Source organism: Grampus griseus (assembly GCF_964374135.1).
Source record: "Grampus griseus genome assembly, chromosome: X".
Taxonomy (NCBI): domain Eukaryota; kingdom Metazoa; phylum Chordata; class Mammalia; order Artiodactyla; family Delphinidae; genus Grampus; species Grampus griseus.
Window position 1 is genome coordinate 117,959,105 of NC_138999.1, and position 25,255 is coordinate 117,984,359.

The window sequence follows — 25,255 nt, forward strand, 5'->3', positions numbered from 1 at the left end:
TGTCTAATAAGGAAATAATATGGCCTAAAGGATTTTTAGGACGTTTATCTAGCTGAGATAGGAAGGGGAGATAGTGGGAGACAATAGCATTAGTTCAGGTGGAATGTTCCAGAGAAGGTGGCTGTAAGAATGGTTAAAAAATAGAAAACAAAAAGCAAATAAATATTTGGCAACCCTCAATGATTAGCCATGGGAGATGAAGAGGCAACGCAAAGAACTTGTTTTTCTGAGCTTGAAGCTGGTAAGAATGGTCTTACTCCTGATTTGGGCCAGCTTGTGGGAAAGCCTAGTGAGCTCAATTCGTTTATCAATGTGGAGAAATAGCTAAGCTTTAGGGGAATGTCTACATGGGCTTGGGGCATGAATTAGACTTAGCCAGATATTACGATTTGGAGATTCATTAGTCAGCAATGATTTGTGAAAACAGGAGGTCAGGTGAGCACTTGGAGTGGATGGAAAGGTAGAAGATTAAAGTGCAAGCATGTGGGACATCTTCAGCTACCCAGATAAGGACCTAGAATGTTTAAAAGCTACCTGGGAAAGAAGAACAAAGTGGAAGGACTTATTACCAGACTACAAGACCTACTACAGAGTTACAGTAATTTAGACAGTGTAGTACTGGCATAAGAATCAATAAATATACCAGTAGGACTGAATAGAGAGTCTGGAAATAGACTCACACATATGTGGTTATTTGATTTCTGTCAAAGACACCACAGCAGCCTAATGTGGAAAGAAAAGTCTTTTCAGCCAGTGGGGCTGGATATCCATATTTAAAAATTAACCTCAACTAGGACCTTACACCATACACAAAAATTAATTTGAGCTGGATCATAGTTGTAAATTTAGAAGCTAAGGATAAGACACAAAAATCAATAATAAAAAAGGAAATTTATAAATTAGATTTTATCAAAATTAAAATTTCTGCTCACTAAAAGACACCATTAAGACAATCAATACAAAGGCCATAAACTGGAAAAGAATATTCACAAATCATATATCTGACAAAGAACTGGTATCTGGGTTATAGAAAGAATTCCTACAGATCAATAATAAAAAGACAATGAGATATACATGGGCAAATCAGGGGAGCACACACGTCGCACAGGAGGATACATGAATGGCCAATAAGCACATGAAAACGTGCTTGACATCACTAATCATCAGGGAAATGCAGATTAAAGCCAAATGTGATACCTCTACACACATACCAGAATGGCTAAAATTAACAAGACTGGATACACCAAATGTTGACAAGGAATTGGAGCAACTGGAACTTTTATACACTGCTGGTAGGAGTGTAAAAGAAAGTACTACTTTGGCAAAAGTTCTGACAGGCTCATAAAATGAACCATACACCTACTCTAGGACACAGAAAATTCACTCCTTGGTATTTACCTAAGAGAAATGAGAGTCTATGTCCACAAAAACCTGTGTAAAACTGTTTATAGCAGCTGTCTTCCAAGCAGCCCAAATTTGGAAACAGCCCAGGTGTTGTCAACTGGAAATGGGTAAGCAAACTGTGGATATAGTCATATTTTGTAATACTACTTATCAGTAAAAAGGGATGAAAAACTGATAACACACGACAACATGGATGGATCTCAGAAACATTTTCCTGAGCAAAAGAAATCTTACAGGGCTTCCCTGGTGGCACAGTGGTTGAGAGTCCGCCTGCCGATGCAGGGGACACGGGTTCGTGCCCCGGTCCGGGAAGATCCCACATGCCGCGGAGCGGCTGGGCCCGTGAGCCATGGCCGCTGAGCCTGCGCGTCCGGAGCCTGTGCTCCGCAATGGGAGAGGCCACAACAGTGAGAAGCCCGCGTACCGCAAAAAAAAAAAAAAAAAAAAAAGAAGTCTTACACAAAGAGCACATATGTATGACAATATTTGTAATAAGTTCTAAAACAAAAACAAGTCATCTAAGGTGAAAAAAAATCAGACCACTGGTTGCCTGTGGGTGGTGGGTGCATATTGACTGGGAAGTGGCACAAGAAAACTTGCTGTGGTGCTGGAAACACTCTATATTACAGGGGTTTGCTTTCCATGGTGTATGCGTTTGTCAAACCAAACTAATTGGTACACTTAAGAAGTTTGTACATTACATTATATGAAAATTTTAGCTCTCCTTCCCAAAGAAGTATACACATAGTGTGTGTGTGTGTGTGTGTGTGTGTGTGTGTGTGTGTGTGTGTGTGTGTGTGTATGCGGGCATGCGTAGGTGCATGTATGTGGTGGTGTATGGAGAGGGAGGGAGAGAGGTTATTTTAAATAAATGTGTAAATCTGAAAATTCCAAATAAACTGTATTCAAAGGAAAAATCATTCAAATGTACATTTTAGATGGAAGGAATTTGCTTGAAGAAAGTTTTCCTTTCATTATCTTGCTGCTGCTTTTCTTTCTCTATATGATTGTACTGGTCAAACAACCCATATTGCTTGACAAATTCTTTTTAGAGCAGGCAAAGAACAGATTGTTCAATAGAGAAGGGGGAATTAGTAAGACCCATCCACTCCAGTCTAATAAGCAAGGCTGTGAATCATACTTTGCTCAGACAATTATCTTTGATTTTTGTCTACTGAAGAGAGTAATTTACTCATCAGGTTTTTACAAAACATATAGAGCAACTAGGTTTCAAAGACAGGCCAATAATCCAGACTTAGGTGGCTCACAGCCTCTTTCTGGCAGTGAGACATAGTGGAATGAAGCATTGCGGGGAGGTTATTCTTCTCCAGAGCATCACTTGCATAGCAGGGGCTCTGCCTCCTATCGTCCAGCTACACTAGGCTAACTAATGTTTTCTGGACACTCAATGCTATTTAATGACTCTATGCTTTGCTTATATTGTTTTTTTGTCCTAGAGCCACCTACACTACCTTTCTAGCTCATCTTTTAAGACTCAACTCAAAGATCAACTCCTCTTTGAAACTTTTTCAGTTTCCCTAATCAATTTCTTCCTCCACTGTGTTCTCCCGACACCTTGATTATACGTTTTACAGTGTTTATACTAACTGACTAAATTTGATAGTTGCATGTGTACTATTCTAGACTGAGCGTCTCTGGGAAGTAGAACCTGTGTATTTGGTTCCTAGCACAGTTTAGTCACATGATATTCTACTTGATGCAGGTGACTCCAAGGAAATTTGAAGACCTCCTGACTGAAACCTCCGAGAGCAGGTAGCAGGACTCTTTATTCACTGCCCTGGCCGCTACACGCACACACACCATAGGGCAGTGTTTTGTGTGGATTTGGCATACAGTATGTTGGTGAATGTAATGATGATGTACTTTGAAATGTCCCTAAGACCCAGGAAACTCAAATGTTGTGCAAGCTGTTTTGTTCAGCTGTTTTATATTCAAGGCAAAACTGTAGTACAGCCAGCCTTTGAGAACTAATTGAACCTAGTTTTGCAACTTTTAAAGAAGAAAAGAACACTTGGGTTGTGACCATCCAGTTTGTACCAGGGTATTAGTGATGGAGAGGTTTACATATATGAAGAATGTAAAGCTGAACAATTATTTCCAGTTGGAATTCCACTTTATTAATTCCAGTAAGGAAGGGAAATTTCCACGTTGCTAAAACCCCAGAATCTCTCTTTTTCTGCAAGACTGACTCAGTCTCAATCCATTTGTCCTTGCGTGAATGCTTTCTCCACGGCTCAGCTACGTGCCGCGCTGCACTGACAGCTTATAAGGTGATAGATATCCACTGAGCCAACGACCTGAGCAATTGACTCCAGGAAGCCAAGCTTTTACTCACTCATCGCCCTTGTACATCTCTCTTACTTTAAGCATTAACTTTACAGAATCAAAAACAAATTATTTTAAGAGTGCACACAATTATTTAGAGTACAGAATGTTGCAGGCATGCTCATTTGTTGTGAGGACACACCTGGGCAATCCTCCTTAGTGAACAGAAGTGTCATAGCTTCAGAAGCCATCTTACTTTATTCTTCCTGGTATTTTTTGAAGTATAGCTGACATATAATATTCTGTTAGTTTCAGGTGTACAACATAGTGATTGATATTTTTATACATTATAAAATGATCACTATAAGACTAGTTACTATCTGGCCCCGCACACAATTATTAAAGTATTACTGGCTATATTCTTTGTGCTGTACGTTATATCCCCGTGACTTGTCTATTTTATAAGTGGAAGTTTGTACCTCTTAATCCCCTCACCCCCCCTCCCCTCTGGTAACCACCAGTTTGCTCTTGGTAACTGAGTCCGTTTCTGTTTTGTCTTGCTTTTTTTGTTTTGTTTTTTCCGTGTTGTCACAAATGGCAAGATTTCATTCTTTTTCATGGCTAGTATTCCACTGTATATATATATACCACATCTTCTCTATCCATTCATCTATCAGTGGGCACTGAGGTGGCTTCCATATCTTGGCTATTGTCAATAATGCTGCAATAAACCTAGGGGAGCACATATCTTTTTTAGGTTATCTTATTCACATTCTTTTTTTTTCAGTTGAAGTATAGTTGATTTACAATGTGTTAGTTTCAAGTGTACAGCATAGTGATTCAGTTATACATACATATATATATTCTTTTTCAGATTCTTTAAAATTAGTGTTTTTGTTTTCTTTGAGTAAATATCGAGAGGTGGAATCGCTGGATCATATGGTAGCTCTATTTTTGACTTTTTGAGGAATCTCTATACTGTTTTCCATAGTGGCTGCACCAATTTACATTCCTACCAACAGTGTAGGAGGATTCCCTTTTCTCCACGGCCTCACAACTCTTATTATTTCTTGTCTTTTTTTTTTTTTTTTTTTTTGCAGTACGCGGGCCTCTCACTGCTGTGGCCTCTCCCGTTGCGGAGCACAGGCTCCGGACACGCAGGCTCAGCGGCCATGACTCACGGGCCCAGCCGCTCCGCGGTATGTGGGATCCTCCCCGACCAGGGCACGAACCCGTGTCCCCTGCATTGGCAGGTGGACTCTCAACCACTGTGCCACCAGGGAAGCCCTCTTGTCTTTTTGATAATAGCCATTCTGACAGGTGTGAGAGTAGGTATCTCACTGTGGTTTTAATTTGCATTTCCCTGATGACTAGTGATGTTGAGCATCTTTTCATGTACCTGTTGGCCATCTCTATGTCTTGAGTCCTGGCTTTTGAAACTTAGCTGTCCCAGCCTCCCTACTGAATAGACATACGTCATCTTCCCAGAGGAACAGAGCGTCTCTGAGAACTTTTGGGGGCACATCTATGTGTGTGTGTATGTGTGAAGTGACTGATGAGAGACAGAGAGGCAGAGTGTATGAAACAAAAATTAACAGAAAAGGAAATATTGGGTTGACATTTGGTAAATTAGTTTAGAATCCTAATACTGAAAACCATCCATTGGGTGTTCTAGAAAGACTTCCTGCATAATGACAGAATTGCAGCTGTTACAAACCTCTTCGAGAATGCCCACATAGAAAGTGAAACATTCCCCTAATGATGCCATGTACTTTTCTGTATTTATTATTAGAGTAACTGTGATGAAGAAAATACCATGTACTCATGTGATATTAGCAAAATCATGTGATTTGTACTCATGTGATATTAGCAAAAGGGCTGACTGATTTGGCATAGATAATTGTTCTCTGTGCAACAAATTCAAACTAACCCTTACAGAGCAGTACAATGTTTAGCGATTAAAGAGGTCCAGGATGTGATGATCCATGAAAGAATAGCACTCAAATGCTAGTTCTCTGTCTGGATTTTTCTCCTTTTTTTTTCCCCCCATTTAGAGCTAAAGAGCAGCCCAGAATTTGAGGCACACTCTGTTGTGTGTACATGCTTGTAGCATTCCCATTCACTAGGGGGGAAAGAGTGTACCCAAGGTGACAGAACAAGCTAGCACGGCGGCCGAGTGTCTTCATTCCAGGATAGCTAAACACATGAAGTCAAACCATGGGACCACATGTTGGCATATAGAGTAATGGAAAGTATGAAAAGTTGTCATTGTCAATAAGGTTAATAATTTGGGGCACAAGTGGCCTACCCTAGCTACAGTTCTCCACTTGTTTTTTGTTTTTGTTTTTAACATCTTTATTGGAGTATAATTGCTTTACAATGGTGTGTTAGTTTCTGCTTTATAACAAAGTGAATCAGTTATACATATGTCCCCATATCTCTTCCCTCTTGCGTCTCCCTCCCACCCTCCCTATCCCACCCCTCTAGGTGGTCACAAAGCACCGAGCTGATCTCCCTGTGCTATGTGGCTGCTTCCCAATAGCTATCTATTTTACATTTGGTAGTGTATATATGTCCATGCCACTCTCTCACTTCGTCCCAGCTCCCCCTTCCCCTTCCCCGTGTCCTCAAGTCCATTCTCTATGTCTGCATCTTTATTCCTGTCCTGACCCTAGGTTCTTCAGAACCATTTTTTCTTTTTAGATTCCATACATATGTGTTAGCATACGGTATTTGTTTTTGTCTTTCTGACTTACTTCACTCTATATGACAGACTCTAGGTCCATCCACCTCACTTCAAATAACTCAATTTTGTTTCTTCTTATGGCTGAGTAATATTCCATTGTATATATGTGCCACATCTTCTTTATCCATTCATCTGTCGATGGACACTTAGGTTGCTTCCATGTCCTGGCTATGTAAATAGAGCTGCAATGAACATTGTGGTACATGACTCTTTTTGAATTACGGTTTTCTCAGGGTATATGCCCAGTAGTGGGATTGCTGGGTCGTATGGTAGTTCTATTTGTAGTTTTTTAAGGAACCTCCATACCGTTCTCCATTCCACTTGGGTTTCCATTGGAAATGGTCATCCATCATGCCTCTGTCATATCCCTGTAGAGATTTTGGTACTGTAGTGCGATGCTGCTATAACCAAGACCTAAAATGTGGAAATGGCTTCGACCAGAGGTTGGAAGAAGTTTGAGAAGCATGATAGGAAAAGCCTAGATTGCCTTGAAAAGACTGTTCGTAGGAATACAGTCGTGCCAGTGAAGGCACATTTCAGTTTAACCCGTGAGTGACACGCCTCAGCTAAATGAGGCTTCTAAGGCCCATGTGGACGACATTTATTCAAAACGGTTCTCAGCCCTGATTCCACCACCCCTTCTATGCAGACTGGCTATAATCAGACGGTGCAGATGAAAAGGTGGTCCTACTGGATATTCACTTTCCCCCATGTGTTCACTTGGACAATGGGTGCTTGGAAAATTCGGCAACATGTAGCTGGCTCCTTTGAAAAGTTCTTCGGTGAAATTGACTGGCTTAGGACTGGGACGGTGTGCTGCGGAGGGAGGTGAGGGCAAGGGCTACAGGTCACTTCTCCCCTCAATCCTTTAAGGATTCCATGGCAATGAGTACGTGTTCTCTCCAGGTACAAGCGCAAGTCCTGGAGGAAAATGCTGGCATTTGTTTTTCTTTTAAACAACTGCAAGTAGTTTGAAGAAAGTCGCTGCAGTGGTTGTTGTTTTCCTTATTAGTCTCCTAGGCTCAATACAACGCAAGGATTGGCTATACACTCACAGAGAGTGTGACGACGTGAGATTGACTGGGAGCCACAGAGCAGTGGGCTCAGACTGTGGTGGGAGCCCAATCCAGCATGTTCCCAGGCCTGGCCTAAAACCACAGATGGTTCTGGCACTGCCAAAGGCCTGAGGACCACCGTTCTCTGGCAGGGTTAGTATGTGCTCTGTGAAACTATGGCTTCATGGCCAAATAAGTTTGTTCATCCCAGCAGCTCCCAAAGTTAAGCAGGCTTCCTTAACAGAAGACTTTCTAGAATTCAACGTGCTAATGCTCATTTTCAATCCTGAAAGAGAGTGTGCGGGCCAGTGGTTCTCCAAGTGTGGTTCCCCAGGACCAGAGGCCTCAGCGTCACCTGGAAACGTAAACATCCAAACACTTGAGCCCACCCCAGACCTACTGAATCGGAAACGCTGGAGGTGGAGTCCACCAATCTGTGTCTTACAAGCCCTCCAGGTGTTTCTGATGTGGACAAAGGTCTGAGAGCCAATAGTCATTGTGGTGTTTTTCCAAAAATATTTCATCAAACATGTGGCAGGGCTAATATTTTCAACCATGAGAAATGATACTGAAGTGTGTGTGTGTGTGTGTGTGTGTGTGTGTGTGTGTGTGTGTGTGTGCGCGTGTGCGTGTGTGTGTGTGTGTGTGTGTGTGTGTGTGTGTAATGAAGATGTGTGAAAGCATCACTGTTTGTAGGGAGGTATTTTGGAGGACGATTTAATCACTGATTTATTTAAACACCACCTTCTGTTAAAAACAACTTGCGGCAGCTCGCTGAGAATGTTGTGACTAAAGGATTATTCCTGGGCATTTTAGCCCCTTCTTATTTATGCCAGGCCTCCCCAAGACACCAAGGTTCTGACCTGTTTATGACTAGCAGACCTATGCTATTCCTGAACAATGAAAAAGCAAGAGCCACAAGCAAACTAATCAATAACCAAACCTTAAAGCCCTTGGAGCAAGAGTGAGACAATAGGGCTTCCCTGGTGGCGCTGTGGTTGAGAGTCCGCCTGCCGAAGCTAGGGGACACGGGTTCGTGCCCCGGTCCGGGAAGATCCCACATGACGCGGAGCGGCTGGGCCCGTGAGCCATGGCCGCTGAGCCTGCGTGTCTGGAGCCTGTGCTCCACAACGGGAGAGACCACAACAGTGAGAGGCCCACGTACCGCAAAAAAAAAAAAAAAAAAAAAGTGAGACAATGCACTAATTTTCTCTATGGACTGAAAATGAGTGAGACTGAATAGTGGGCAGGGTTGAGCAAGTCTACTTATGGTATATGGTACCCAGGCTCCTGTCCAAGCTGGGCAGGCAGGCTCTTTCATGCAAGCTGGACCTTAGAGCTCTGGCAGGATGAAGGCTTAAGACGGGATCACAAGGTGACTGAGCTGAGCTGGGCTGGACTAGGAGATCCTGCTGAACCTGGCCCAGACATCTTAGGAATGGGCAGCCTCCCCTCTGTGCAAAAGCATGCTGCTTGGGGCCCGGGTAACTTTATCTGATGGATGCCCTGAAAAGTGCCAGTCAATTATGTTTCACCTGTTCCTCCACTCTTACTTACCTACATCAACTACTCTGAAAGCATCATAACCAGGCAATGGCAGCTTTGGGGAGCTAGTGAAAAGTCATCAACATTGAAAATGTTTATGGTTACACAAATGTATGCCTTTGTCAACTCAACAAACATACACTAAAGATACGTGCACTTCATTGTAAGTTTTATATTAAGAGAAAAAACTGCAGGCACTTCCCTGGTGGTCTAGTGGTTAAGACTCTGCACTTCCAATGCAGCGGGCGCGGGTTCGATCCCTGGTCAGGGAGTAAGATTCCCCATGCTGCGCGGTGCGGCCAAAAGATTAAAAATAAAAATAAGAGAAAAAACTGCAACGAACATTGAACTCTAGTTACAGATATACATAAGGAATTAGGAGGAAGTGTACATATGACTGCAATTTATTTTGAAATATGTCAAACATAAGATGGATTGATAAATTGATGGACGGATAGATGTATAGTACAGTAATATGTTAATGGCGGAACACAGGTGTAGGTTTACTGACGTTCACTATAAAAATCTTTCAATTTTAATATATGTTCTGAAATTTTAGTGAAAAAAGAAAATGTTTATGTTTTCCTTCAGTTCTCAGAGGTGGAAAGGACTTGAGATATTTAGTCCCGTTCCTTCCCTCTACTGAGAGAAATGAGAAACAGAGAGGGGAAATGACAGAGTGAATGGCAGGGAGGGTACTAGAACATAGGTGTCTTTTGTACAATGCATCACTGAATGGGAATGAGAATTCTTCTGTTCCAATCTGAAGTTCAAGTACAACAACCAGTACAATAACTACACTTCCAAGAGTGTTCGTGTTAATATAAATCTCTAGACTGTAGATTATCTGAGGGCAGTGACCTGATGTACATAATTCCAGTTTCTACCACAGTTCACGGCACATAGTGGACGCTCAATAAATACACGTTGGAGGATTTTTCTTTGAATGAATAGAAAGAGTTTATTCGGTGCGTATCTGGGTATACAACAACAAATATTAAACAACTTTTTTTAAACTTTTTTGTGCACAGGACAGAAAACTGCCTGTACATGCTATGTCCACTTTTGGAACACAGATTTTAACAATTATTAATGCACAAAATCTTACATATCATGCAACTCTATGCCAAGATTCCAACTTTCTTCCATGCAACAGATATGAAGATCTAAATGGAAACCTAGCTAAGTCTTAAACACTTTTCCAGAAGCAGGTATAAGTATATGTTGTTTAGGGGTAACCAGTCTTTTAACATTTTCTTGTACACAATATTCACGCGCCAAATACAATGACAGGAGGACTTATACATACACAGATAAGACATTTCTTATTTTAACAACACGAAAGACAACATCACAGTTTCACAGTTCCTGTCTTTACACAAGAAGCCACAATAGTAGTTTAACATGATAACACAAATGGAATTAAGAGAAATCTATACTTGAGGATAACTTTTTTTTTAAGTAATCGTTACTGACTGGGGTTGACAACACAACACAATTTCTACGCACAAAGTACAGCACAAGAACTCGATCAGAATACTACAAGTGTAAAGGAAAAAAAAAATTTGGTAAAATCACAAGAACACTGTTACCTTGAGCCTGAGATGCCAATTCAGCTTCAACCCTGAATTTGGTTGAGTTGGATTAAGTGACACAGAGTCAATAGAACCATTGAATTCCAGAAATCATAAAGTTGCGCTATGCCAAAGGAAAGAATACATACGAATCAAGCATAGATAGAAAACAACACGGTTCACAGAATTTTGTTTGCCCCTACAAAACATTGAAGCAGTTAATTTTGTTCTGTTTTGTTTTGTTTGCTTTTGAAGAACAATGGTGGTCTTTTCAATTTTCTTGGTTGGAGAGCAATTTTTTTAATCAGCATTAGTGCTGTGAAATGTTTTTGGTTTGTCTTCCCCAAAGCATAGGTGAGATCATGAGAAAATTGGGCAGTCCTTCTCCCGGATTTAATTCACTGATCATGCTTGGCACTCTTTTTTCGCACAAGCTCGTTCTAAATTATGGGGCGTTTGTATGGATGAGAAGAAGGTTTGACGGCAGATTAGAGTAGTGAACTCTGCCTTGTTTGTTTGGTAAACATCATGGACAAATCTGAACTTTTGGGTGAAGGACTGCTAGAATTAACAGCACCTGGAGGTAAGGTTCTGTTACAGAGCCCTTGTTTTGCCCTCACTGGCTACGTTGATTCATTGTGGCTCATGGATTTGCCTCCATTCAGTACGCCGGAGACACTTCTGCTCTTGGTTGGGGTCCCGCTTCCAGATCGGGAGAACTCCGTGAGGTCGTGCAGAGACGGCTCCTTGTACATGGCCACTGCAAAGCACAGAGACACGGCATCAAAGGCCACCGCACTGGCCCTCAACTTCCCTTCTGCCCACTAGGCTTCCAGGCTGGAGGCCAAACCTGAAAAATGCCGCTTTCAAGGACTCAGTAGAGAGCGGACTGGACCAGATGAAGCAAAATCCAGTCTTGGTACAGAAGCGTGTAGAGAATTCTAATGCCTCATCTCTATCACTGATGGTTTTAGATATACGAGAGGATTAATGAAAAATGCATTTAATAAAGCTCTTAGAAGTTTAAACATATTTAAACACTCATTTCTCTCAGACTTTAAAATGAAACTCTCCCAGACTCTAAGTATTAGCACAGTTCTTAATGCAATAAATGGTAAATATTATTGTTGTGCTGTAAATAACAGCCCTGGCTTACGCTTATGGAGCACTTAGAACGTGCCAGATACTGTTGTAAGTGCTTCACGTGTGTCATCTCATTTAATCCACATGCAAATTCCACGAGGCAGGTGTTTTTATCCATATTTTACAGAAGGAACTTGAGCTCAATAATCTGCCCAAGACCACCTGCTTACTAAAGGCGGAAGCTGGGCTTCGGACCCAAGTAATCTGGCTGCAGAAAATGTGCTGTCAAAGGGCGCTGTGTTGATTTGACTGGATGTCTGCCCCTCCTGTAAACCGCTCTTCTCTGCCTGGATTTCCTACCGCTTCTCCACCACATCTCACTCCTTCTAACATCCCTACTTCCTGCAGCCCATTCCGATCCCTCACCCTTTCTCATTTGCTACTAAGCTGCTAGTAATGACCAAAAAACAAAACTATGAATGAATGAAAATTGTTGGGACCATACTGTTGGGCCCTTAGAGAGACAGGCCCAAGGAGCTTTCTGATAAGTGTTAAGTATGCACACATTTTGGCACCTGTGTTCCTGTCCAGGGATCATTTGGGCATAATTTGGGGTTCTTGGCTGTCCTGAGCTAGCAATTAAGCTATTTCCACATAAGAAAGGTGTTACCACGTGCAGATATACTATGGAAAAGTTAAAATCAGGAGATTAGATGCTATTGTCAATGCTTTAGTGTTTTTTTAAGTGTAAAATGTTACTGAAGTTTTGTATAAATGCCTTAGTATGGAAGAATTACATTCCACTTTCGAAAGCGTGAAAAAGGATTGATTTCAATACCGATACTCATTGAATCCATAGCTGGTATAATATCAAGTTTACCTTTCAGTGGTTTGGGCAGAAAGTGAGCTGCAGGCTTGTTCTTCTTCACATGGTTTCCTTTCATGATCTCTCCTTCTTTGTTCAGACCCAGATACCACCCTCGGCCTGACTGCTGCTGACGGTATATCATTGATGAATATGTCACATAATAATTTTCAAACACCGATTCTTTGAATTTGCACTCAGGTGTGAAATGTTCCTACAAGAGAAGTAAATAAACAAAAGCTCAATATTTATAGCTATGAATTTCATGGAGAACCATATGGTATTATCCTTCAGGAGTTCAGGACATACTTTGTTAGAGCTTGTTATGACTGGGGTTCTATTTTAATAGCAGAAACTATTATCATTGGAAACTAAAACTATAACATTTCACGTGATGCTTTAGGAAAGGCCCTAAGTGCAAGTGCTACTGATCAATGATTAGCTCTCTTTGTAATAAGGTAATGGAAAAATTAGAACCAGCCACCTAAGTGTAATGTATTGGAAAAATACAGGAGCCAAAGATTGAAAAGACAAGCATAAAACTGTCACATGGAGCTTTGTTCCCTTCCGGATTAAATGAGAAAATAAACATCCGATCCCTGTACTTAATTTTCATAGATTATCCAGTTACTATGTACTATAATTTTCAATTGCCCCAGGCTGAAATCTGTGTTATACTGTTACAATGCTGGCCGCCTAGATTTCTAAAGAGATGCTACAAAGAAAGACTACCTTTTACTTTTAAATAAACTAAATTGATTTTTTTTTTCAGATCATTGGACCTTGACTTACAAAGAAAAAAAAAATTCCCTCATCACCCCATCCTTGCCTTACAGTAACATTTCACACAAATCAATATAGAAACAAGGAATTTACAGTAATTCTACAAGCAGACATGAGAGAGCAGGCCAGGAGACTTTGAACCCGGCAACGTGGTTTCCTGCCATGTACGTGGCCATGTTTTCTTTGGACTTGCCCGTACAAAAGAAGGGTTCCTGACACAATAGACTGTTTTTGAAAACAAACAAAAAAACCCATAAAACCTTCTTTCAAGTTTTGTAATATGTGTATGTATTCAATAAACAGCTATTTAAAATATCCGTTTATAAGTAAAGTGAAATGAACGGCAGATTTTAATCTCTAAGTAATCTATAGAGCAGCAGTGGGTCCACTTGGAGTAAAAGATTATGAGGAAAATGCGAAGTGAGCTACATGTGAAAGTGGCACTAAGGAAGCCATTCAATTTGTACTATTTTGCTGAGATATTATCAGGAATAAGTTTTTTTTTTTTTTGCGGTATGCGGGCCCCTCACTGCTGTGGCCTCTCCCGCTGCGGAGCACAGGCTCCGGACGCGCAGGCTCAGCGGCCATGGCTCACGGGCCCAGCCGCTCAGCGGCATGTGGGATCTTCCCGGACCGGGGCACGAACCCGTGTCCCCTGCATCGGCAGGCGGACTCTCAATCACTGTGCCACCAGGGAAGCCCAGGAATAAGTTTTGATAAAACCCTGAAAAAAACCCACCTTGCAATAAAAATACTGCAAGCTTTCTGGACACCTGTCTTTTCTGAATGATGTCTCCATGGTCCTACCTTCCTTCATGTTAGATAGCATTCCAAGCAAAGCACACTATTTGAGCGACAGACAGTGATTTACTATCAGAGAATCACTTCAGCAAAGAGGGACAGATTCCTCAAATGAGGCAGCCTTTTTCTGAAAGTTAAATAATTGAACACTTTTTTTCTGGAAATCCACAAAATCTGTTTCACTCAGTAATCTCACTGGTTCCCCCATCTGGCTTGCAGGGTGCACAGATCAGAGTCATCTTTTGGCATAATTTCAGCCTAGGGGCATACTTGATAGATCCTCAGAAGATTCACACAAATTCAACCTACTCAAGAAGCAATGTACTTCGAAGGCAACTATCACGTGGTAGGAACGAAAGTGTTCTATTTATGGGCTGTGAACGCTCCTCTTTGTAGAATTCTCAACGTAGGGAAAGCCAAGGTATGTCTACAAAGAAATCTGACTAAAATAGTCTCCATGTGTCCTCTAGGGATGAGGACAGTTGTATAGAATGTTGGTTTCGCCTTGCCTAGCGTAAAATGACAACCTAATGCGACATTTAAAATTCTCCACAATTCAGGGACATCCCTGGCGGTCCAGCGGTTAAGACTCCACGCTTCCAATGCAGGGGGGCGGGGAACTAAGATCCCACATGCCGCGCGGTGTGGCCATAAATAAATGAATGAATAAATAAATAAATCTTTGCAACTCAGTCGCTACCTTGCCTTGTCTCCACCATAGAACCATGTGTGCCTTTGTGCCTTTACAGACGCCATTCATGTCATTTCTGTACCTCTCTACCTACTGGCTTTCCTCTCATTCCTCACGGTCTAGCTCAAATATGACGCCCCTGGAATCATATATGATCTCTCCCAATCAGAACCGATGACACTCATATTTGTGCTCCCGGAAACTCTATCTACATCTGCAGCATGGCCCCGTGACCCAGGCGTGTGCGTTCCTTGCTCCAGAAGACAAGGAATTCGTCTTATTTCTGAATTCACCTTCCAGTCATAAAGGACTGGTCGTACTGTCTAGCACATAGCAGACCACTTGGTTACTGCTTACAGGATCTGCATTGCAGAGACTCAGATTGAATTCGGAAATTCCAGGATTTACAAGTATCAACCAGTAAAAAGTCTGCAGGGAATTTCCTGAATACCATAGAACGAAATCAGCTGTATATAGAAGGAGGTTGTCATTGCAGGGACAGATCCTGCATGTGTGACTTCGTAACTGTTCAGAATAACAGATACTACACAGATACCGGCACCTACAACATGAGGAGGAAAAACACTCGGCAATTGTTACAACTATTGGAAAATGGCAAGGAAGGACTCAATGAACTGAATGCTCTGTCACATCCTGGCAATTTCTTAGTCATCACCAATAAATTTGGACTCAAGAACTCAGTAGAGAGGGAGGAAAATGAGGCCAAAAAAAGAATGTTGAAGCAACCAAAGGAGTGCTCTGTTCTCTGTGTGTGATGCTGTCATTTTATCCAGCGCTGGAAGGAACGGCAGAAGAGGCTTGGTTTTTATCAAATGTGGAAAGACGTGAACATCCCACCCAATACAGGAAGGGCCACCAAAGGGAAGAGGGGTGCAGCTGCCTCTCTGTCTCAGCAGTGGTTCACAGAAATAACAGAAATTGGATTGGACCCTAACCAGAGAAGCCCTGTTCAGAGAATACCAGGTAGATATCTGGCAAGGAATCAATCTCCTTTGACTGACCTGAAGCTGATTATTAGCGCTCTCGAAAAAGGTACCGTAGTGGCCTTGATACACAGCAGGCACTAAACAGAGGCAGCAGTCATTGTGCTCTGCATTTAATATGCATTAGATAAATACCTGTTATCATAATAAATGCATTAAAAAGATGTCAAGCATCCCTTGCACAGCCACTAAGAAATTATTTGGCATGAATACAAAAGAAAAGGCGCTTTGTATCTTCTAACCTTTTATGCATCGATTTCTCTTAAAAGTTGTTTACCTCTCTTGCATATCTATACTAATGTCAGAGGAATAATGTTAGTAATGTTCAGAGGAATAACTCTGAAAAAAATACAGATATTCAATCTCTCTAAAATCTCTTCTCTGTAACCATCATCTCTATTCCCCTTGAAGTTCAAGGTTAGTTTTTTTCTCAGTGAATATTGAACTTCTTATCCAAGGAATCCATACTAGTTAGCTACAGTGATCGTATTTCGGGTGACGAATGAAGAATCTACATTTGCAGAACGAGCAGATCCAGGAGCAAAACCTAATACCTCTCTCTCTTTTTTTTTTTTTTTTTACCAATTTACTCACTATTAAGGGCAAAATAGTTCTTTGGAGGTTGAAATATCACTGACAAGAAGAAAACATTTGAAACCCTCAACGTCAGGTCAGTAGAGCATATAGGAGGATACTTACAGCTACAAATGGTGATGGTCAGCTGCCCTTATCAGGACATACCTCCACACAGACTCTGAGAGGCATTAACGCAATCAGTAACATTGGATATATGCAAAGAACCCCCAGATACAATGGTGTGGTCCAGAACAAAGGCTCTGGACCTGGGTAAATTGCTATCCTCTTTAGGGTCAGAAGAAGCAACAGTGCCTTGAGTTGCCCCTGGCACCAAGGGCAAAGTATGGAGGAGATGCGTAATTCTCTGGCCTCCTGGAGCTGGAGCCAGTTCAGAAGAAGCATGGGCTGTGATGGTGGCTTCCTTGAAGGGAGCCAAGTAAGGGGCTCGTCACTCAGCAGGTGATGTGCAACTGTATCCTCAACAGCCATATCCCAAAAGGTGAGAGCTCGAAAACACCTGTATATCATGTACGTCATTCCCGTGCCCTAAACACATCTACGACGCCACAATACACACATCACGACTAAGTGCCTTCCTGATTAAAAGAAGTCATTCGGCGAACATAGGCCTTAATATCAGGTTTTTCATACTTTTGCCCCCTGCTTTTGTATTTTCAGCTATGCTACCGACAGATAGGGTGGCAGTGTTTCACTTGAGTCTGTACCTCAGTAGGCTTTGAGGAGTGCCATGACTATTCTGGCCGTGCCACGCGGCATGCGGGATCTTAGTTCCCCAACCAAGGATTGAACCTGTGACCCCTGCAATGGAAGCGTGGGGTCTCAACCACTGGACAGCCAGGGAGGTCCTGCCATGACTATTGTAAACGTTTCCTTTGAACACATTTCTCTCAAAAGAAATCTTTTTTAAATGGGTTGCGCTGATTTCCTTGGATCTCAAGAGAGCAGCAGAGTCTCCTCAGGTTGTCCATACATAAAATGGCAACACTAAGGTCCTAGGCTGTTGAACAAAGCCTGAACATTGAATATAAGCTTTCGCATATGTATACGCTATGTCAAGTGCACAAATCCTGGTAGAGGTGAACGTTTCTCAATACATTTTGTTCTATTCACATGTAATATTTTCACTGGCATCACAGAACACAGAAAAACAGTTTAGACATCGATGAGTGAGCATTTAAAGAAACTTTAAAAAATGAACCTAGTGAAACATGATTTCCTCTTTTCAGCAGGTGCTATAAACATATTATAACTGATCTATCTCTCCCTTTAATCCTCTCACTTCCTTCTCTTCTCCTCCTCTCTTCTGGCCACATTTTCAGTAGCCTGAAGATCCAATTAATTTAACAATTACTGCCAATAGCAAGGGTCACTCTTCTAATTCTCAGCCACGTTCTGATGACAATTTATTTTCTAGGTTTAAAGTTAGCAGGTTATTGAAGCAGGTCTGACCTGTGTGTGTCAGTTATTCCCCAGCCTAAAGAAAATAATATGTAAATTAAAATTAGATTTTCAACTCTGTTAAAAAAGAAAACAAAATAGAGTCTTTAAAATATGGGGGGGGGGGTGACACTGTAACTACCTATATTCTCTATATAAGCTTCCCCTCTATCGGTGATTTCAAAATCCAGGATTAATTATTATATTCAGGATTTTGATGGTCTCTCCCAGGGTATATTTGATGTGAATGAACTTCATTATTACTAAGATCAAGGCGCGAGAAAGGAGAGGATGGGGAAGAGGGAATCAATACTTAGCCAGTGCACTGTAGCTAAGCAAAATTATTAATTCAGGATAAACAGAGTTTGGTTTGTTCACTCAGATATCCTCTGGACTGTGGGATACTTGAGGGCAGCTCCTAGCATGGGGCCTGGCTTAGAGTCAATGATCAATATAACTCTGGTGAAATAAATAACAGAAAGAATGAAATATCACAGGAAGAGGACTTGGGAGCTAGCTTATACAGATCCAAAAAAGGGTTAAACGTGGCGGGGTATGAACAGAGGGCTGTTTTAGAGGAGAGACTGACAAGTCAGAACTTGCCTGCGGGGCAGAAAGAGTAGGTGATAAAAGGAGGAAAGCAGTCTACAGGTAAATTCAATTTAAAAAACTGGAGAGGGAGGGAGAGAGGGAGGAGAGAGGGAGGGGTGGAAGGGAAGGATGGAGGGAGGGAGGTGGAGAGGGAGGAAGAGAAGGGGGACCAATAAAGACAAAACTAGCTGCAAGAATAAAGAGATTTCCTGGTAACCAAGACATAAGCATTAGACTGATATTCTTGGTCTTTGGGTCCGCAAATAGCAGACACTGCAACTAAATTCTATTAACTTGATTTTTGTAAAATGGCGTGGGGCGGGGGGGGGGGGGGAAACACCTGACCTTACAGGATGGACGAGGAGCCAATGAGATGATGTATGTGAAAGAAGCTCTGAAAAGTGTAAAGCTCCACACACGTGAAACGTGGGATTACTCTGATAATACATGCCCAGAAAACCAAGGCAAAACAAATCAATTCTCTCTTCTTTCCCAAGTTCTTTTCACCCTGGAATCCATTTCTAAAGAAAGCATCTGCCTATCTGTGTTGTATTAACATGGAAGGAGATAAATTCTGCCAAAAATTAGGACTGCACATGAATGACACTCAGTGTTCTCCTCCAGGCCTGGTTCCCCGAAAACTGTTTCGCTTCCTTCCATTTGTCATTTTGGTCTGCAGTCGGCTGAAAAGGCTGCAGTGCTTCGAGCCCCAGCACTAAACAAACGAAGTGCTGAAAAATGGGCTTCGTGAAATACCATGCCACAAAATGACTTCAAAGTACCCATGCTAACTGGCAACCATTTGTAAAGAAACACAGATTATAATTAAGAATACGCACATGGGACTATTTCTCCTCGTACGGTTATAGTGAAACTTCTTGGTAGCAGTTTTGTATTCCAAGATATCTGATAGACATTTTCATTTACCTTATGTTGAGCCCACAAAATAGGGCAGCGGAGTACTGCTTTTTCTCAACTCTTCACAAACAAAAAATGAAAAAAAAACCCCCAAAGTTAATGAGTTTGTCAACCGATGCCCTGTTTAAAACAGAATTAGGATGCAGATACGACCACATTTTAGCCCTGGGTTTCACTGAGTCCTTTGTATTGGCTTGTTCTGGACTGTCATACATTTCTGTAGAGCAGTCTCATGCAATGTCAAATTTCACAATTTGTTTTATAAAATACACTGAAATAAGCTACAATAAAGCAGGAGACAAAACAAAAACACCATATCCCTTACAGAGCCTAAGAGGGGTGATTTTTGTTGTGATAAAAAATTACATGATCCTAAGGCCTCACTCAGCTCCAGACCTGGTCAGCAGATACATTCTGAAATGGAAGTAACTTGCCGAGACTTGTGACGAAGCAGAGGGACAGGCCATGCGCCTCCAGGGCTGTATAATGGGCCCAAGGCAGTGTCAGTCTGACCCAAGCCTTTTAGAAGAATACAGATTGGTTAAGAATCCAATTAGCAGAAGATGGGTTTCATTTTACATAAGATATGCTACAGAGACTGTGGCCATAATATTATTTTTTTAATCTTACTAGATTAAATCTTGCTGTTGGACAAAAATCTGTGGAAAAGCATTTTTTTCAACCAAAGAACAATTCTCGAAAGTGAGTAATTCTCTCCAACTTTGTCTATTATGTGTATTAACGCGTGGTGTTGGCTTTTCTTATAAGCAGGGCTGACCTATGTGTTTTGAAAGGGGAACCAAATATCAGATATGATTTCTAAAAATAAACTTTCCTGTCTTTTGGCTGGTTACTGGAATTAATCTGTGACCATTAGCTAACTATTCTCCATTACTGTGAAGCTTTCTAATTTGTGGCAAGATTCTTCTGTATAATAACTTCACAGGGGGATCTAAGCCCATCGGCAAGAGAATGACTTTGGGAATATTTATAGTCAGTGAGAGAATAAACTTAGTAGGCTGTATCCTTTTAAAGAGCTCTTCCAAGCTCCTGTCCAAAAATTCAAAGCCTGGGAACTCTGAAAACTTTTCCTAGACATCCAACAAACTGTCATGTAAAGGAGAAAGGTTCTTTCTGCGTAGATCAATTGAAAAAACTCTGGCAAGGTTAGGTGGCCTATTAAAAATAACACCATACCCACGTGGGTGCATAGCTTGTTCTAGTACTGCAGGCAGTTGTGATGGAGGTAATTCTGATTTGTACTGGATAGCGGTTTTGTTAGATTTGATAGGGTCTGTCTCTGTAGAAGACAGTCATTTACAATTGCCAGGAGTCTACTTCGTCAAAGACTTTCAAAGAAGACTTCTTATTTTTTCTCTTGCACAGGTAGGAAGGCAATGCCACTGCTCAGAAGGAAATCACTAATGCCTGCTTTCCACTGCAAACCAGAAAACCTGGAACCACAGGTCAGGGTGCAAAGGTCTCATCTAGAAACCAAGGATGAGAGAGATGTCGTAGAGGGCTATTGGACTGCCACATCACATAACACCTGCAAATGACTTCTGGGGATAGGAAATCTTACAGAGTCCTATTTCTACGTAGAGAGCACATTTCCACTAACATCTGCCCCTTGAAATGAGCTAATGAAAGGATGCTTGCGACAGTCACTTACCATGAGTCTGAGTAGTACTCAGGGGTAGTCAGTAGTACTCAGGGGTAGTCAATTCATTAAGTTAAGACTCAACTGGAAGAATTCATTCTCAACGACTCCTTACCCCGGGAGCCTAGGCCCCTTTGCGTATCTAACGAGCTGACTTAATCTCGACAGCGGGCCTCTGTACCAGCTGCAGAATGGCCTGAGAGAGGAGGTTTACCACCTCACAAGTGAGAAAGCCACAGGAAAGAAGCCCTTAACAAGCCATTCCCTTATGAACTCAACTGCAAGTGCGCCTCTTCACCCAAACAGTCACTGTGTAGACAAGAGCTGCGATGTCAATTCTCTTCTCAATGGACAGTTCCAACATTGGCTGAAGGTTCAGCCGCCCTTCCTCCCATTCGTGTGCCCTGGCTCTCTGAACACCAAAGAGCTCTGTTCAAACCTGCCTCTTCCACCTTCCAGATTTCTGACTTTGGGCAATTTACCTGGGCTCTGATCTTGCATCTCTAAGAGGAGAATAGCATCACGTGCCTCCCAGGGAGGACTGCAGGGGGCATGGAAAGCAGCTAGTGTACGTGTAGGTGCTCACAGACTGCGGGATCCCTTGCCTTCACTTAATTTTCTGTTCATGTGACAGCAAGGAGAATGCAGCCTCCTCCCAACTTGAAACTGGTATGAAAACTAGTGGTTGTCAGTGAGAACAAACGAAGTAGAGAAGCACCTTTCCAGTTCACAGAGAGGCTCATGTTACACATTAACCGTATGGGTGAGGATTGCTTTCGCTAGTGATTCCTATGCAAGGGCAACAATACATGAGCTCTTAATATGGGGCTTAAGATATCCTAGGATTCTAAAATTGGAATTACTGCAATGTGTATCAGTGAACCCACATGATATTAAAGAGATTTGTGAACTAATCCAGTATTAATGGCCCAAATGACATCTACATGTCTCATTTTAATGCCACAAAAGTACAACATTATCTCATTTCTTTTGTTCTAAACCAGCGTTTTGCTAGTTCTACTTTCATAATGCAGGTTACTAATAACAACAATACTGAAAAATCTAATGGTACCTTATGTTTAAGCAGTGCCTACTTTTAAAGTTTTCTACAACTGCTTAAACAGTTTTGGCATTCGAATGAGATAAGGGACAGTTTAATAATGATGATGATAAGAAAGGTAATGATTACAATGGATTTGGTGGACCTTTTTTTTTTAACAGTTGAAGAAACGAAACCAGAGATATTAATATACTGGAATCTGGCTTTCACACTTTCTTTTAGAGAATGAATCCAGAGCAGGGAAGCAGCTCCTTCGAGAGGAAGCTGAAATCTGTTTAAGGTAGCTGCTGTTGACACGTGAGAGACCCTTATTTTAAGGCAACCTGATCCCTAAGGGCTGAAAAACACCGAGGACCCAGCAGTGCTAACTGGCCCTGGGCTGCAGAAGGAAGGAAGAGCTTTAACTCAAAGCACGAGCCAAGCCCGCCAGCCTGTCTGCCACTGGCTTCTCCACCAGGCCAGGCAGCTTCCCATGGATCTTAAGTAAATGTGTCCATGGAACATTCTCCTAGCTCGTGCCATGAAAACTTCATTCTTCTACTGCAAAATACTCATCTCTGAATCTCAGCACACTTGGGTGTTTTTTATTTTCTTTTCAGGGACCTCTCTACACTCAGAGTTCTTAGGGGATGACCCCAGAGCAATTTTACTGAAACTAGGCACAGAGGTGGGTAACCGGTCAGAGTCCTGCATATGTGCATACGCTCGCAATAGAGACAGACAGACTGACAGACGGGGGTGGCAGACAAAAAGAGAACAAGAAGTGAACACAGAGAAAGTCCATGCGATGATTTCTTCTTTTTCCCAATTCTGTAATCCTGTGGCCTTTGAGAAATGCCTGCTATTCCCCACCCCGTACAAGGGGGAAGGTGGGAAAGGGAGCCATCTCACTTGTTGGAGAAAATCTGTTTCCTGTCCCGATTCCCAGCTGTGCTATAGAGGAGCCTGATAGACGAATAAACCCATTTCTTCCTAGAGATTTTCCTATATGTAATGTACACCCATCTCTGAAAGAAAAGAAAAAGGGAATCCAGGTCTTTCGAGAAACTCAGGATGAGTGCAAAGTTCATTAAAATAAGATACTTTGAAAGATGAACGTTGCCATCATAAAGTGAATTATATTTTCATAAGAGGAATGTAATGCTCAGATGTGTAGCTGTGGTGCAGTAAACAAGACAACGGTTCCCTATTTATGACCAAACTGTGGTCACCTGTGATAAGCATCACCTGATATTATGGTTAGGGAGAAACCACTGCAGGGAAGCCTGAATTCTAAGAACGCGATGCTTTACAGGAGTGTTTAGGCCGAGTATCCAGCTACAATTCATAAATGAGCTTTTGATAGCTTAGTTTAAATTAAATTGGGTCTGTTCTAGATTTCCTGAAATACCGCAACATTTTTAGATTAATTTTTTAAAGGGTTTTGATGACATTCAATTTTGAGATAGGCAAATTACAGTTCTTTATCAAAATATGCAATTTCAATTTTCAAATATTTGTTACCTTAAGTATTACCGGAGTTTGAAAACACAACGCAAGAATATAATATAAACTCCGAGGATATATCAAAATGATGAATACTTCATAAGCTCTGCACAACCATGACCTGTTTGCAATAATTTTCAGCTTCCATTTTCAACAGTGTAGACTGTTAAAGCATTTGCACGAGAATGCAAAATACATAAATTATCCCTGCAGGGAACACTTAAAACTTAAGGTAATTATATAGCATAGAAGTGACTTCAAAGAACTCCAACAAAATAACAAAGAATTCTACAGTCACCCTTTAAAATGCTTATTATTCTGTGTTACCAGTGATCTTGACCACTAAAACCCCTCTCTTTACAATTATATTCACATTATCAATTCTTACTTCGTTCTTTTACCATCAAGCTCTTACAGCTGGCCCTGAAAATCTGCATGCTGTAAAAGCTGAACTAGAAAGCTAGTAGAGATGAATTCCCCAGTTATAGCCATGCTGTGAACAGAACCATAACACCCCCTTAATATATCTTATCATTGCACTTTTATACTAAACACGCATCCAAAGCAGGTCCTATTTTTTACATTCCTCCTGTTCAAAATCTTTTAAGGGCTCCCTGCTGCCTACAGGATAAAAATCCAAACTCCCTGGCCTGGTGTTCAAGCCCTCCACAATCGCGCACATGTGTTCCTACAACTTTAGCATAAGATTCCTCCAATCCAGCCAGACTGGAGAAATAAGGCCAGGACCAAAAGGAGCAGAGATTGTTTCTTATGAATGGCAAAATATCTCCTCCAAACCAATTAGTGTGCTTCGGAAGCTGGGATAGTCACTGTGATTAGAGATAATAGATATATATTTTTATATTATATATTTTATATATTTTAATTCAAACAAACGCCTTGCGCTTCTGGAACAACCGAGCAACCTCATGTCATGGTTCCACGCGCTGTGACTTAGCAGGGGCTGCCCCCGGGTATGCAATTCTCTGGGGGCCACTTGCTAATAATCGGCACTTCTTCCTTTCACAGCACACGGAGGAAAAAGAGTCAAACGTCAGCGTGCTAGGAACCTCCAGGCTCAGCTTCGGCTGGGATGCAAAAGCACTTTACAATTGATTATTTCTGAAGACTTCACAGTATCGAGGAAGAGGGTAATGAAATTGTGTCTGAACAGAAGGAAGCTAAATTATTTATCTCATACTAATTTATACCAGACGGCTGGTGATGAAAGATCTATACTGGCAAATCTGCTGTATATATTACTTTAAAGATAATCAAGGGGGCTAACACTTCAAATGGTCACAATATATTTGGATTTAGTTTTATGGCTCCTATCGATTCCATACATAGGTTCTTCTATGTGCACGTGACTGGGACATGATAAATCGTATCACCAAGTCATTAGAAGCTGCATCATCTCTTCATGAATTACATCAGCAGTTGGATTGCTTCTCTTTCTTTAACCCGCAGAGAGAACACATTTGGGATGTTGCCACACGAGGGTGCCTACCATATCCCTCTGCATCAGGAGGGTGCAAACGACACTCCTTCCCCAAGAGAGAGAGAAGGAGATGGCCCTTCAGCGAGATCACAATCTTCAGGAGGAAACTCCCTCACTGAGCTTCAGGCAGAACGGGTTAAATGCTGACTTCCGACTACAATAAACAGTT

General features: G+C 41.6%; 1 protein-coding gene across 4 annotated transcripts in view; it reads right to left on the minus strand.

The window, feature by feature from the left end:
* Window positions 1-10,055: 10,055 nt before the first annotated feature.
* FGF13 (fibroblast growth factor 13) overlaps window positions 10,056-25,255 on the minus strand; it is a gene marked incomplete at its 5' end in the record, with an annotated part of 525,641 nt that continues 510,441 nt past the window's right edge. For all 4 annotated transcript variants that reach the window (XM_082681965.1, XM_082681966.1, XM_082681967.1 and 1 more), the window contains 2 exons: window positions 10,056-11,370; window positions 12,574-12,772. In XM_082681965.1, coding sequence (XP_082538091.1) covers window positions 11,234-11,370; window positions 12,574-12,772 — 336 coding nt within the window. In that variant the 3' untranslated portion in view covers window positions 10,056-11,233. The remainder of the gene's footprint in view (window positions 11,371-12,573; window positions 12,773-25,255) is intronic.